Source organism: Hemiscyllium ocellatum, chromosome 11, assembly GCF_020745735.1.
Source record: "Hemiscyllium ocellatum isolate sHemOce1 chromosome 11, sHemOce1.pat.X.cur, whole genome shotgun sequence".
In the NCBI taxonomy this organism is placed as follows: domain Eukaryota; kingdom Metazoa; phylum Chordata; class Chondrichthyes; order Orectolobiformes; family Hemiscylliidae; genus Hemiscyllium; species Hemiscyllium ocellatum.
The window spans coordinates 98,465,732-98,482,409 of record NC_083411.1 but is presented as its reverse complement, the minus strand read 5'-3'; the positions used below and the strand labels follow the sequence as shown (position 1 = coordinate 98,482,409).

Here is a 16,678-nt window from a genome sequence, read left to right as displayed (position 1 = left end):
AGATCAGGAACACTGAACTGAAAAAATAAGAGTCATTTCAGCTCATCTGAGTGTCCCCCCTCCCAGCCAATTGTGATGGGCAATAGACCTAACATCTCGCCAGCAACACCCACGTCCCACAAACAAACTAAAATGAAAATTGTTGAAGCTAATGGATCTTAGTGACATTTTTAATCACAGTCAAAATGGTAACTATGGTGAATTTCATGTTTGGAGGATGAGACAAGTATACTTTGTTTCAAAATTGGAAACATTAAAGTAATATTGGCATTCCACCAACAAATACAGTCAAAGAAACTTCAGCTTTTCTAACTCCAAATGTAATGTCATTCTGTTTGGAATGAAAAAGCACCAAAAACTTCTAAAATTGTGAGGGACATGGATAGGGAAAATCGACAACGTCTTTTCTCTGGGGTGGGGGAGTCCAGAACTAGAGGGCATAGGTTTCTGGTGAGAGGGGTAAACTTTAAAGGGGATCGAAGAGTTGGGCATGGACGAGTTGGACTGAAGGATCTGTTTCAGTGCTGTACATTTCTATGATTCTATCCTTGAGTTGTATGTATTATATATAACACACACACACACACACACACACACACACACACACGGTTATGTTCAGCCTGAAAGAAACATTTACAACGTTCAACCATATGGTTAGATCAGCTACAAATGTCCAACTGACTAAGAAACTGTGAAATCAAATGTAAGTTATTTGGAGAACTCAGCAGGGCAAGGTCAAGAAGCACCTTGAGAAACAATAAAAAAGAATATATTGAGTGTTATGTTGTTTTTTGAAGACAAAATTAGAAAGTTTGAGGTATATTTGCATGCATGGAACTTATATGGTTTGTTACAGATTACAGCACTGTGATAGAGCCTTTGACAAGTTTGTGAAGAAAATGCAAGAAATTCAAATGGACAATGATATGGTAGAGTAATTGACAGCTTAAAAGCTGGATTGATTACCGTATTGATTTAAGCAGCAGCAAGTCAGCCAATATATTCAAAACTGGCCAAAAACAGAAATAGCTGGAAAATCTTAGCAGGTCTGGCAGTATGTGGTGAGAAATTAGAGTTATCATTTCAGGTCAAATGACCCTTCCTCAGTTCTGATACCTCGGCAACACGTATCTACCAGTGACATGCGTTTCAAGGTTTTGGTACCATATATCCTCAAGTAATAGTCAATTTCATGTAAAAGTCAACCCTATTTTTGGCCAATTAACTTGGAATTTTCCATATATCTCGTGTAAAAGTCAACCCTAGTTCTTCACATTTATGAGTCAGAGTCCCAGCTGTTACATCCTGCTCTAGCTTTCCAGTTTGCCAGTGTTCTGCTCTGGGTCTTCCAGCCCGCTAGCCGTTGCGTTCCGCTCCATGTTTTCAGAACTACTACAATTCGTTTTTTATCCTCCTTTATTCATTTAGAAGTTCACGGGGCTTCTGCTTATGATACAGTATGAATTTTAATGAGCATAAGTTTCAGCCCCTCAAAATTAGTATCTATGTAATAATTGATCACATAAATTTAACCTTAAAAAGTACTAAAAAAAAACTGACTCTTATTTGAGTATATATGGTATTTGGTTGCAACCTGAAACTTTCTTTAAGGATTGAATAATAATTAGAAAGCATTCAAACGGAAGTCAAAGCCAAGGTAGTTCCAGAATACTACTGCATGAAACAGGAGTTTGATGAGGCTGCGGAGACCTCCAAACAATCCCATAGAGCAAGTGTAGACACCAGCTCCCCAGATAGAAATATTGGCCAAAAATGGTCAAGAAATTTCAGGAATGCAGTTCCTACAGCAAAACATGTCATGATCCAGATAAGCAAGTCCACAAAAATAAACATTTTACTAAACAGGGATTCAGAAGGAAGCAAAATTGGAGATGCAGTGGACAGTGAAGAGGGTTTCCTCAGATTACAACAGGATCGGGACCATATGAGCCAATGGACTGAGAAATAGCAGATGAAGTTTAATTCAGATAAATGACAGGTGCTGCATTTTGGGAAAGCAAATCTTAGCAGGACTTATACACTTAATGGTAAGGTCCTAGGGAGTGCTGCTGAACAAAGAGACCTTGGAGTGCAGGTTCATAGCTCCTTGAAAGTGGAGTCGCAGGTAGATAGGATAGTGAAGGAAGAGTTTGATATGCTTTCCTTCAATGGTCAGAGTATTGAGTACAGGAGTTGGGAGGTCATGTTGCGGCTGTACAGGACATGGGTTAGGCCACTGTTAGAATACTGCATGTAATTCTGGTCTCCTTCCTATTGGAAAGATGTTGTGAAACCTGAAAGGGTCCAGAAAAGATTTACAAGAAGGTTGCCAGGGTCGGAGGATTTGTGCTATAGGGAGAGGCTGAACAGGCTCGGGATGTTTTCCCTGGAACGTCAGAGGCTGAGGGGTGACCTTATAGAGGTTTACAAAATTATGAGGGACATGGATAGGATAAATAGGCAAAGTCTTTTCCGTGGGGTCAGGGAGTCCAGAATTAGAGGGCATAGGTTTAGGGTGACAGGGGAAAGACATAAAAGAGAGGGTGGTAAGTGTATGGAATGAGCTGCCAGAGGAAGTGGTGGAGGCTGGTACAATTGCAACATTTAAGAGGCATTTGGATGGGCATATGAATACAAAGGGTTTGGAGGGATATGGGCCGGGTGCTGGCAGGTGGGACTAGATTGGGTTGGAATATCTGGTCGGCATGGACGGGTTGGACCGAAGGGTCTGTTTCCAAGCTGTACATCTCTATGACTAGCTTATCTTCTGCCTAGACAGCCTGCAGCTTGGAGGACTCAACATTGAGGTTTCCAATTTCAAATAACCTTTTTATCCATCCCCCAACTCCCTTTCCAGGCCCACCTCCTCCCTTAAAACTCTTCCTTCCAGCTACTAAGCAAATTCATTCATCCCATCGACTAACCAGACCAAATCCACCATCTGTGTTCACCTACCACTATCTCACCATTCCACTGCTCTCCTCACCCTGACCCCTCCCCCAACCCAGTCATCTGGGGCTCCTCCTAGCCCCACCTTGATTCCTGAAGAAGCATTTTGCCCAAAAGATTGACTTCTCCACCTCCGGATGCTGATGCTGCCTGGCTTGCTGTGTTCTTCCAGCCTCCTGCTTGTCTACTTCAGAAGGACCAAGCAGTTTCGTAAAAGCGGGTTGAAAGGAAGCCACAATTTGCATCTTCAATTATTTTACTGGTCTGTTGGTAGTTAACGTGGGACCTTTACCTCAAAGCAAAAGCAGGCATCCAATATAAGCTTAATATGGTGACACGATTCCAGAGGTCATATCCTCAAAACTGAGACTGAGTACTGGCAAGTTTATTGACCACCAGCAACTAAAAAGATATTTGTCTTTCTTGCACCAGATGGCTTTTTCCTGTACTAAGTGAAGCCATTCGGACTAAAGAAAATGTTGACTGATTTGGTACCCAATCTTTAAAACTACAGCACTTTCGCTGAATTATTTGCTTTGGATTTGAAACATTAACCCCACATCTTTCTTCACAAATGCTGTCAGGCCTAAGTGTCTCCAGCACATATTTATTTCAGATGTCCAGCATCCACAGAATGTTATGCTTTTTATATAAATAGACTTTAAATCAATAATTTATCTCCCACTCAAAGCATTTACAAAATCAGTCTTGTCTGTAGGCAGATTGGTAAAACCATCATCTCAATCCTTCAAAGATTTAACAATTTAGTAGACACCTAGTCTTACCCACAATATTAAGTAAAGAATTGCAAACTTTGCATGTCTTAAACACACAAAAACAGAACTTCTGGAGAAACAGGTCTGGCAGAAACTATGGAGAGAAAACAGTTTACTTCAAGTCCAATGACACTTCATCAGAACTAATGAACATCTTACATGGAACTAACATATAATGGCTCTTTACTACCCAGGTTTTATCTTTTTCAGTATACATTTACTCATAGAATACGAACATGTTCGTCACGAGTAACTACCATATCATTACCTAGGAGAAATCGTTTAGATAAAAATTATAATTAAAATAACACATGCGTTTTGGAGCTGCAGAATTAACCAATCTGGTCATCTCGACGTTAATGGACCAAAAATGAAACATTTTCCACCAGAAACAAGTTACCATGTCCGTTTTTAAAAAGAACACTGGCACCACTCAGTGTTGAAGCTCCTCTCCTCACGGCTCCAGATGATCGATAACCGGCTTGGGCAGAGGAAAAGTTACTTCGAAATTTCCTGCTGTCCGAAATAACCACTTTTCTTTCTCTCAATTATTGTAGAATGATATTTGAGTCAATACTTTACATCGGAGTCGGTAATTTTAAAAAGTGGTAATTAATAAATGAAAGCACAAAAGTTGGCACGTGCGCTCTGAAATCACGGTACTGCTGGGGCAGTTGGAAGTCCTGACAGTGAACCGCCTCCTGAAGGCGGAGGTGTGCGCGCGCGCGCTCTCACTAACCGTCCGCCGACACCATTTCCCGCCTTTTCGCAGCCCCGCCCCCCCGTGCACATGCGCTCTCATCTCTGCTCACGCGCTTGGCCGCGTCGAGAAGAGTTTCATGTCACCCACAAAGCCGCTCGCGAATAGGAATCAGGCCGGCGTGGTGAGAACATTTAAGATGTTTACTGTCTCGATTGCGATTTGAATCTCGAGATAGCAACATTAAAATTGCAAAGTCACATTTCGAGCATTGTGATTTATGTAAGCTAAATCATACTCACCTTCAGACATCACCGCGAAAGGTTCACAGAACAACGTCCGTATCAGAATAATCAGCACAGCCACCCATCTCCAACTGAGGTCAAATCAGGGCACTTCCACCATAACCCAGCTCAGCAATAACTGTTGTAGCCACACACTTGGCTAAATTAGATTAGATTACTTACAGTGTGGAAACAGGCCCCTTCAGCCCAACATGTCCACACCGACCCGCCGAAGCGAAACCCACCCATACCCCAACCCTTACATTTGCCCCTTACCTAACACTACGGGCAACTTAGCATGGCCAATTCACCTGACCTGCTCATCTTTGGACTGTGGGAGGAAACCGGAGCACCAGGAGAAAACTCACGCAGACACAGGGAGAACATGCAAACTCCACACCGTCAGTCACCTGAGGCGGGAATTGAACCCGGGTCTCTGGCGCTGTGAGGCAGCAGTGCTAACCACTGTGCCGCCCAATTCTTGAAAAATTGAGATAATTCACTACTTTAGTGCCACAAACAAGTTGCATGTTCTAAAGATTTTGTTTTATTTTTCTACATTTTTGTGCACTGAAATGAGAAAAGGATGTCTTAAGAATTGCTACATGTTTTTGAAAACAAGTAAATTGACACTTAGGTATGGTTTACACATGTGGGATATAGAAAATTTATGTTGCTTCTGCAATTCATTATATAAAAAATAACTGAACTAACATCAGTGTGTAATTGTTTCAGCCAGGAGCTGAGTCAACAAGAATAGGAATTCTGTGGAGGAAATGCATAATTGTTTTGTTTGTATTAGCTAAAAATGTATGCAAGAAAGAAACAGGACTACACAACAATGGTAACCCCAATTAAAAGGGCTTCGTGATAAGATGCTGTGAAGACAGACAGTTAAACTCAATATGCCTGTATAAACAGTAGGTATAAACATCTGTTTCCCATTTTTACAGAAATACAGGAACAAACCCCAATTAAATGAGTCTTAATGATAAGATGCTGAGAGGGGTGGCACAAATGGAAGGAGTAAATAATGGTTAGGCAAGGATGTGCCCACAGCAGGATAAGGTCAAATGGCCTTGAGAACAGGAATGAGCATTTTTTTCACAGACAAGACCGGATAAGACACGAGATAAACAGGAGTAATGGGTACCGGTCTTAGGGAAGTGGAGGATGTAAACAGGGGGGGAAACAATGAAATAAGAAAAAAAACATATAGGAACCAAATTATATAAATATCGAGTATTTGTTGAATTCAGTGTGTTTTTGTCCCTGCCTTGCGGACATCACACCCACTTGCAAGTGTGAAATAAAGGCACTACTGATTCAGATCTTGTCTTGGACTGAAATTATTGCAGTGCGTGAGCTTTGTTTCTCACACACAGTTGCCTCTTCAAGCAGAAGTCAGAGCCCAGAGTCTGTGCAAAATAGGGTTTCAGCCAGAGCCAGATCCATTACAGGTCACTTATTCCACAGACCAATAAAGGCAAGATTCAAGCTACCTTGAGCCAATAATAGGCAGATGGCCCTTCAAGTTCACACCACCATTCACTCAGATCATAGCTGATTTTTTCATGGCCTCAGCTCCACTTACCCACCCTCTCACCATAAACCTTAATTCCTTTACTGTGCAAAAATTGTTTTCTGGATTTGTTGGTGGCCACATCCTCCAGGCCCACAAACAAGTCTTCAAGGAGGTCCTCTGACTACCAGACCCCTCTGGCAGGGAGCCCGTCCATCAAGAGGATGGGGTTAGAAATGAACAAACAAAAAAATAAGTAGGCCCTTCCAAAATCTAAACAAGGTTTGCAGAACCAAAAATAAAATGAAAAACATTTTCCTCCAGGAAACAAAAGCAAACATATAACCTGGCTTCATCTGAACCTATTTAAATGTTTATTACACGGGAATTGCTGTCTGCATTATGCTCCAGCTCAGATCGCCTTATCTTGGGGGATGGTGATACAAGAACTTTCCTGCTGTGAAGGGCAAGAAGCAAATTTTCTAGAAACAGCTCAATTGGAGGGACACTGGATCCTGGAGGGAGGGTTTGGTTTCCAGGGCTAATAATCAACACTAAATTCTACACAGTTGTGTGTCAGTTCATTCAAAATCTTCCTGTATGCTTCCGCTACCTTAATCCGTTGTGGTTCACAGGGATGCATACCACAATCATGAAGCTCTGGATGACTTGAACCATGTACAGGATGCCAAATGGCTAATTGCATTATCACGCAGCTTGCTTATCCATCATTATGTTTCATAATCTGGTCACCAAGGCATTCCAAGCACAATACACCACTGGCTACCCAAAACTTGCTAAATGATAAGCCCTATTGTTTAGATTAGATTAGATTACTTACAGTGTGGAAACAGACCCTTCGGCCCAACAAGTCCACACCGACCCGCCGAAGCGCAACCCACCCATACCCCTACATTTACCCCTTACCTAACACTGCGGGCAATTTAGCATGGCCAATTCACCTGACCCGCATATCTTTGGACTGTGGGAGGAAACCAGAGCACCCGGAGGAAACCCACGCAGACACGGGGAGAACGTGCAAACTCCACACAGTCTGTCGCCAGAGTCGGGAATTTCTTAAGTAATGGCTTCCTTATGACAGCCGTTAGACACAGTGGGTAGAGGGCACTTGACCAATATTCCAACCATTTTCTATTCAAGTATTTACCGAAATGTCCAAAAGGTTTCCAAAATTTGAATCAAGTACTGTTTGACAATTTTGAAACAGGAAATACTAATTTAAGTAAGCTGTGGATAAACATTTTACAGTGTGTCACCCTGATCTTTATTCTTATTTTCACTATCCCAAGATAAACCAAGCCAATATTTCTTGCCCCATTGCGTATTTCTCTGAAACGCAAGCAAAACTCCATCAATTGGTAGTCAGTATTACACATAAAAACTATGATTTTTCTTTCCATTTCATGCATTCTATGACTGCAAATTGTTTTCAAGTAGGAATAAAATGTTGCAGTTTCTTTATGACAAAATCTTTATTTGAAAGGATATCAATGAAGAGGTATTCTTGAACTTTATTTGACAAAATCAGTTCACACAATAAACTCAAATTTTACCATATAAACACAAGTAATGAAGGTTTAACAGGGTTTATAGGTCACAAGTGAAAAGCAGCACTAAAGAACCTCACTCAAGGGCAGTGATTTGGTGTTTAATAGTCCACAGATTTAAACATCCATTGTATAGATTGTGTTAATTCTCTTTCCCTTTACCATTTCATCTGAACTCATGAAACTAGGATGTATCACTACCAACTAGTTTAACCTGATACAAATCACTACCAACTTATTTAACCGGAAATACCACATTTCAGACAGCTATTCTAAATTTCTAAGTTTCTTTCATGGAAATACACAGAGCAATACTTGCAATATCCCTAAACAGATGCAGTCCAAGAGTTGCATGTAATACATTGTTCGCATCAGGTGTAATATTGTTCCAAGGAAGTCAGCAATATTTAATAATAAGGCTAAATTGACCAGAGGTCCCGATTACTCAAAAATACTTAAAAGCATTTTTCACAATTAGCATTTACACTGGACCAGCAGCGCAGGTCAGTTCTGTTACTATTGCATAAGTTACAAAAGAGGTAATTTCCAACATCAGAGTTCAATATCCCAGAAACTCTCCAAACTAACACAGAAATTGCTACAAGGGACCATGATATGAACAAGAAACAGAAAATTATAAAAGTCCTTTACAGAATAACTATGTAACAAATAGGACATTCTTTAGTAATGTATCGCACTAAAACCCAAAGCCAACATCTACCATTTTAGAGTTAGGATGTGAAGGTGCCAGTGTTGACTGGGGTGATCAAAATTAAAAATCACACGACCCCAGGTTATTGTTCAACAGGTTTATTTGAAAATATAAGCTTTCGGAGCACTGCTCCTTCATCTGTAGAGTAGCCCTCCGAAAGCTTGTATTTTCAAATAAATCTGTTGGACTATAGCCTGATGTCATGTGATTTTCAACTTTATAAGAGTTAGAATAGGCCAAATATAGCCAACCTGGATAAGTTTAATATGGCTAAAATAGGAAACAACTATGAGGTTTTGTTGTGCAAAGTGGCAACTGTGTTTTCTTACACAAGGCAACTGTCTTCACTTCAATGTATTTTACTGTTTGAAGTATTTTGTTGTGTTTGAGAAACACCAGAAGGTAATTTTATAAATTGAATTAATATCATTCTTTCTATTTTAAAACTATACTGTAGTGGTCAGGCCAGAGACAAACCTGTCACAACAATAAGCCAATTTGTCAAAGTTAAATGGAAAAATCTAAAATATCCCTTTCGATCACCACCATTGTGTCTCATGAAAGCAAATTCAATGCAACATTCTTTCCAACATTATTCAAACTTCACTTGGGCTTCTTTCGACATTTTTTGCTACAGCTGAACAAGATCACTGCTTGTTGGCACTAAATATTCCCAGATTAAGTACAAGAGATTATTACCAGATACAGCTCCCTTTACAGTGCTTTATGAATGCAAAAAGTTAAATTTCAGAATGCTGCAAGTGCAAGATAAATTTTCACAGAAACCATTGTTACAGCCTCTTCCGGATGTTAATTTGTACTCTGTCGATTGAAGCAGCTGAAAACTCTTAATTTCAAGTGGGATTCTTACTGTTGCAGAAATAGATGACTCTGTCCATTTTCATATCAAGGACACGGCTAAGAAATGGTCACAAAAAGTGACAACAGACCCCTCAATCCTGTTCTTCATAGTCTTATCAAGTAACCACACTTTGAGGTAACATATTATTGCATGCTTTCTTCCTCAACTAGAGCATAAGCAGAACATTTGCGGTGCATCAAAAATTGGACACCTGTCTGGAATATGATCAAGAAGAACACTTATTTCCAAGAGATCAGTGTGTTAGGTGGAACTGTAAATATTTAGTACATCTAATTGGAATAATTTCCACAAAACAAAAGTTTTATTTTTAGCAACAAAATGCTTCTTCCCTTGCAGGAAAAAAAATTATAAATTTTTAGTTTTGGTAACATATACCTTGGTGGACTCTCAAGCTGACAATGTTATAGAATTCGTCTATCTCCGCAGACCTTCAAAAGAGATTGAATTGCTAAGAACATTTAGAAATCAGTTATCTGCGTCTTCTTTGCAAAGTCTGCACTTAGTTGCCGCATGACATCAGCATGTTGAAGTCCCTTAAACTCCTTCTTGACTGAGCTGTAGTTCTCCTTCACAAATTTAGCAAATGGCGCTAGATCCTTTTTGGCAGGTGTGCCATCTTTTAACAGCTTTGTTAATAGAACAAGAGGGCCCGTACATAAAGCACAGACAAAACGCTGTGTATCCAATGATTTGGAATGTCGCCCAATCCTGTAGAGAAGTTTTAAATATGAATACCATACATAGTAAAAGTAGACATGCTCAATAGCTGAGTGTTCATTGATCAGAAATAATGAAAAAGAACCTTAACTGAGGTTCACACTAGCAACAATACAAAGAGCTCCCCATAACAGCTTTTTTAAAAATCAGAGACTAGAGGATGAGAATTAGACAATCCATAATTAGTGGGTTTAGAACTTATTCACAGTTAATCAGATTTTCTTTGTGTTCAAAGAAAGGACCATTCTTATTTGAACACCCTGTTCAAGGTTTACAGTATTATCCACTTATGAGCCAGTGATTTTCAGTTTGTAGATTAGAAGGTCGTTAATAAAGCAATGCTGACTCATATAGCACGCTTATTATAATAAAACTTCACAGGACTGTTGTAAAACAAAGTGCAATTCTACAGCATCACAGCATCAAGGAGTGCAAAACACAAGTCGACAAGTCTATACAGCAGGAGTAGTAGGGTACGAGACAACATTAAACAGGATATGAGGTGCATTCACTAAGATCATTGTAGAAATCATAAGTGATTCTAATTTAAATATTGACTTGGCAAACCATGTGTGAATAGTATGGCAGAAGACAAGTTCCTGCAGTGTGTGCAAATTTTTTTTTTTAAGACCAGTACATGAAGGAATTCACTGGCAGACAGGAAATAGTCGATCTGGCTGTCTACAACATGGGGTTAATTCATAATCCTCTTGTGCGAGGTCTTTTAGGGAAGAGTGATCATAGCATGATGGAGTCCTTGATTAGAATGGAAAATGAAGTAATCCAAGTGGTCCTAAATTTCAAACACAGAAATCTACAAATACATTAGCTATAAATTGGCTCCAACAGATTAGCTAACTTCATTCAAAGGCATTACATTAGATAAGCAATAGTTAATATTAAGGAACAGATGGATGCATTGTAACAGTTGAATATTCCTTTCTGGTCCAAAAACAAAACAAACAGCAAAAGGTGGCTAACCACAGCAGCCAAAGTAAAATAAGGAAAGTATTAGATTCAAATAAGAGTGATAAAGTTCTTTAAAAAAATTCAGCTAAGGGAAATGAAGTAGTTAATTCGGTGAAGGAGTTTGAGGAAATTTAGTACAGTCGGTTCTGGTATATAGCGAAAGTTCAGTTCTTATGCGATCTTGCAATTTAAGAAAATCGCACAATAGCCATGCCATTTAAACTAATGTAGCTCAAATCATGTTATAGCCAATTCAGGCCAGGAAAATTTGTGTTCTACAAATAACTATCTAAATTCTTCAACTGCATTAAAGCTAATTCACATCGAAGTAACACGCTTTATAGCAGAACCGACTGTATGACAGCAATCTTGGAGGAACATAAAAACAAATCATAACAACCTCTAAGTCTATAAGAGAAAAGATTAGTGAACACAAAGGGTTGTCTCTTATCAACCAAAATGGGGGTGGGGTGGGGGGGGAAAGAAAGAGAGTGATAACGTACATAGAAAATGGCAGTGCAATTAAAACAACTCCTTTAATTCTGTTCTCACAGAAGATAGAAGGAGCTTCCCAGGAATATGAGGGAAACAACAGTCTATTTGGAGGGAGGAAGTGAAGCAAATTCGATTCAGTAAAAATATAGTGATGAAGAAATTTATGGGACTGAAAGTTGATAAATCCTCAGGACCTAATGATCTACATCCCAGGGAGCTGGAAAAAAAGACAGTCATGGAGATAGTGGGTGCATCAGTTGTCATCTTTGAAAATTCTGCAGATTCTGAAACAGTCCTGTCAGATTCGAGGATGGCAAATGTAAGCCAATTTTTGAGTGAGAAACTTGGTTTTACAGACTGTTTGATCTCCCGTCAGTAGGTGGTAAAAATGCTCACATATTCTAAAAAGTGCACAGTAAAAGGACACTTTGAAGATACCAATGAAATTAGAAAATGGCAATATGGACTACAGAAGGGAAGTTATGTTTAAGAAATGTACAGGAATTTTGTGAGAACATAACTGATAGAACACATACGAAAACAAAAAAGTGAATGTGCTGCATTTTGATTTTCAGAAAGCATTTGAGGAAGTCCCACATACAAAACGTATTGTGTGTTAGATTGAAGCACATGGGATTTGGTTGCCATACTATAGGAAGGATGTGGAGGCATTAGAACAAGTGCAGAGGAGGTTTACCAGGATGTTGCCTGGCATGGTAGGAAGATCGTATGAGGAAAGGCTGAGGCACTTGGGGCTGTTCTCATTGGAGAAAAGAAGGTTTAGGGGAGATTTGATAGAGGTGTACAAGATGATTAGGGGTTTAGATAGAGTTGACAGTGAGAACCTTTTTCCGCTAATGGAGTCAGCTGTTACTAGGGGACACAGCTTTAAATTAAAGGGGTGGTAGGTATAGGACAGATGTTAGGGGTAGATTCTTTACTCAGCGGGTTGAGACTTCATGGAATGCCCTGCCAGTAGCAGTGGTGGACTCTCCCTCTTTATGGTCATTTAAGCGGGCATTGGATAAACATATGGAGGTTATTGGGCTAGTGTAGGTTAGGTAGGCTTCGGTCGGCGCAACATCGAGGGCCGAAGGGCCTGTACTGCGCTGTATTTTTCTATGTTTCTATTTGGGCTAACATGGATTTGGAGTCTCAATCTCACATCAGACAAGTACAATCCATGTCACAAGTTGTTCATATAGTTTTGTCCCTCCTCAATTGAAAGTCCAAGTTCCTCAGGTCCTAGAAAACGTCCAGTAATTCAAATGGTTGGCCAGCCATCTAAGATGCAAGGTAATTGGCCAGACGATAACCCACCATGGGAGGGTCAGAAAGACAGGAGAACATGAGCCAGTTCAGTGAGATAAAAGGCTGAACCTGACTGTTTTTCCTTCTTTTTAGCTCAAGAGTGCTGAAACCAAATTGACAAGCTAGAACATTGCGAAAACAGCTTGCATTTATGTACATTTAACATAGCTGAAAATGTCCAACGTGTTTTGTGGAAGTATTCTCAAACAAAAATTCAGAGATTTTCTTTCCATTCATTCATAGGACATGGTGTCACTGGTTGGGGCAGAACTTATTGCCATGGTTTAGTTGCCCCTAAGATGGTGCACTATGATCTTGAATTGCGGCTATCCATGTGCTGTAGGTAGACTCACAGGACATTTCAGGGTTTTGACCCACTGACAGTGAGGGTACAGCACTATATTTCAAAGTTAGGTTGGTGGTGTTTGAAGGGCAACATGCAGGTGGTGGCGTTCCCATGTACCCACTATCCTTAGATTTCGAAAATGGAATTAATCGAGGATTTGGAGGGTGTTGAAGGACCTTTGCAACAGATATCCGTTTGGCTAAGAATTTGGCTATGTTTTAAAGAGTATTTCATAGATTACAATCCCTATAGTATGGAAACAAGCCATTTGGCCCAACGAGTCCACACAGACCCTCTGAAGAGCATCCCACCCAGTCCAATCCTCACCCTATCCCAGTCCCACCCTCACCCTATCCCCATATCCCTGCAGTTTCCATGGCTAACACTCCTAAATTAGACATCGCTGAACACTATGGATAATTTAGCATTGCCAGTCCACCTAACCTGCAAATCTTTGGACTTAGGAAACCAGGACACCCAGCAAAAATCCATGCAAATACAGAAAGAAATGTGTAAACTCCATACAGACAGACAGTCACCAGAAGGTGGAATTGAACCCAGGTCACTAATACGGTGAGGCAGCAGTGCTAACCACTGATCCACTGTGCTGCCCTTAGAGGAAAATTCATGGAAGAGATTTTGGATTTGGGGGCGGGGGTGAGGTGAGGTGAGTGTGGTGTGGACTGATTTCTAAAACTTGCTATCTTTCACAACTGAAGACGAAGCTTCATCCACAGTCATTGATTTTGGGGAGTGTACAAAAACTCAGAATGCAGCAATGCCAATATCTGGACTGATTGAAAGGCTGGACCAAGTTTAGGAGGGAGAGGCCACAGAAAAAACCAATACTGCAGTACAAAATGAGCTGTGATTAGGAACCCTTTTCTCTTAATTCAGTATTTACACTGTTTGAATAATTGAACTTAATTGCTTTGTTTTGTTGACAATTCAAGTTAGAATAGTTTAAGAAACTGAATTTCTCATACTTACGTGTTTTTGCACTTGTTACACTGATATGTATACTTATAATTTATTTCATATGTGTGACAGCGTGTAACCATTGGTAATTCTGGGTGGACAAGTATAGATCTCTGTGCATACAACTTCCAAAATGGTCCATGTCCATCACGAACATTATTAATGAGCCAGGTGGCAGCATGACACAATTCATGAATCAACGTATCCCGCAGACGTTCTGCAAAGTAACACCAAACTAAATGAGGCAGGAAACTCATCCTTACATAAGATTATACTAATTCGCTTTCTTTTGGAAATTCTAATGATTAAATGCATTTAATGAAGGAAAAATAATGGATCATCAGCATCAGGGCAACTTTCTGTTCCCAGTTAAATGGAAATCTGTCCAAACAGACACTGCACATTTGAGCTAATGGTCTGGATGTGTGTCATCAAGGTAGTTTTCCTTAAATTACAGAAATTTGAAAAAGAGGAAACGACAAAGAAAACTGCTCATACAGATTTAGTGATCCTGATCAGAACTTGGCTCCAGTTTTAAAATCTGTCCTTCCCATTTTTATGCTTTCATTATCAAATCAAAATGGGGAGACAGATACCAAATCAAATCAATGTCCATGGAATAAAAATTAACATTACTTGAAAGCACTTTTATTCAATTACATGTTAAATTTTGTTCTCACCAGCTGAATCACAAACTTTCTCTGACAATTCGATTCTAGCATAACGTTTGACAGCACCATCTCGTTTCTGTCCAGTAACACAATATCCAGCAGTTTTTCGCATTTTCTTATTCCAGGTTATCACCAACTTCTCCGGAAGCTGCAAAATCACAGGGAATGTTAGTCATATCCAAGAATGGACCAAGTTTATTGGCTGGCAACCATTATAGGATCAATAATGTTTTACCTTCTGCTGAAAAACACTCTTATTGTATAAATTATAGAGTTCTTGAGTTAACTCCTCACGGTTTTGTTTAAAATTTTTTACATATTTTGACGAGCTGAGAGTCAAGTCCTGAAGGAAACAGCAAGGTATTTGACACCTGATGAGAAACATTAAATCAAAATTAAGGAATAATCACTCACCAAAAAAAAAGGAAGCTCTTTAAAAGAAAAGAACCAACCATATTGATTAATGTAAGGGGTAATTGCAGTCTGATGCATCAAACAAAGAGGACATTGCCTATAACTTAATGACGATAGCCCATTATTGATATTCAAAATTGTGATTACAAAACGTTCACAGCAAAAGGATCTAAAAAGATCACATCTCTATTAAAAAAATGCTCTGGGACAAAAAAAAAGTTTAACATGCACAGGACCTGTAACACACTATCAAGTTTGTTATGGCACTCTCAGTCAGTTATGACTAGATTACATATTTATCTACCAAGATCATTGGCAGATGAATTCTGGTGTTCTTTCCATATCAGACAGACCAATTGAACATTTCCAGACTCAAAGATCCAAAAATATCTAATCGTGAAAATCTAGGTTTTGACAAAACAAAAACAGACATTGACAACACCTCAATAGTAACTTGACACAAAGGACTGGCCAGGAAACCTTTCCAGAATACATACTGTCTTGATACTGGACGTTGAGATTGTGACTCAGAAACACTCGATAGATTAAAGTCTGATACTTGGTTGAATGAAGTTAGTTCTGATAGAACACTTTTCACAGATTTTGATGGCTGGGTAGAGATCGAAACAAAATTCTTCTTGTCTCTAGATTTGCGTTTCACTTCCAGTGTGTTAAAACTTGGTTTTTGTTTCACTGGCTCTAAATGGTTTTTAAAAAAAATGGGAGAACAACGAATTTATAATAAAATACACAAAATATGCAAATTTTCCTAAAAAGTAGCTTTACTACAGTTTATTCTAATTTTAAACGTAAGCTGAAAAGTGGCAACGATATTCACGCCACACATGCCAGGCAGTGACCATCTTCACAAGAGAGACAATCTAACTATCGCCTTTTGACATTCAATGGTTATCCCCCACTATCAACATCCTTGGGGTTAGCATTGACCAGAAACTCAAATGGATTCACCATACAAATACAGTGGCTAGAAGTACTAAAGTGAGTAATTCACCTCCTGACTCCCCAAATCCTGTCCAACATCCATAAGTCAGGAGTGTGATGGAAAATAGCCCCGTTTGCCAGATGAATCAGTCCCAATGCTACTTGACACCACCCAGGACCAATGAGCTGGCTAGATTGTTTATGGATGTGGTGTCATTCCATTCCTTTACTAATCATGTTCAAATAGCAACAGTGTATATTATCTATACAAAGTACTACAGAAATTCACCAAGGATCCTTTGACAGCTTGATTCAAACCAATGATCACTAACATCCAGAAGGACAAGGGCAAGGACAGCAAATATATCAAAACGCCAAGCCACTTGGTATTATATCACTGCTGCTTCAGTGTCGCTTCATCAAAATCTTGGAATACCCTCC

At 39.5% G+C, this 16,678-nt stretch overlaps 1 protein-coding gene across 1 annotated transcript in view; it reads right to left on the bottom strand.

Annotated features, from left to right (window-relative positions):
- Positions 1-8,706: 8,706 nt before the first annotated feature.
- gcna (germ cell nuclear acidic peptidase) overlaps positions 8,707-16,678 on the bottom strand; it is a 37,481-nt gene continuing 29,509 nt past the window's right edge. The window contains exons 9-13 of the mRNA XM_060832291.1: positions 15,793-15,994; positions 15,117-15,252; positions 14,891-15,029; positions 14,223-14,427; positions 8,707-10,102 (exon numbers count right to left, since the gene is read on the bottom strand). Coding sequence (XP_060688274.1) covers positions 9,853-10,102; positions 14,223-14,427; positions 14,891-15,029; positions 15,117-15,252; positions 15,793-15,994 — 932 coding nt within the window. The 3' untranslated portion in view covers positions 8,707-9,852. The remainder of the gene's footprint in view (positions 10,103-14,222; positions 14,428-14,890; positions 15,030-15,116; positions 15,253-15,792; positions 15,995-16,678) is intronic.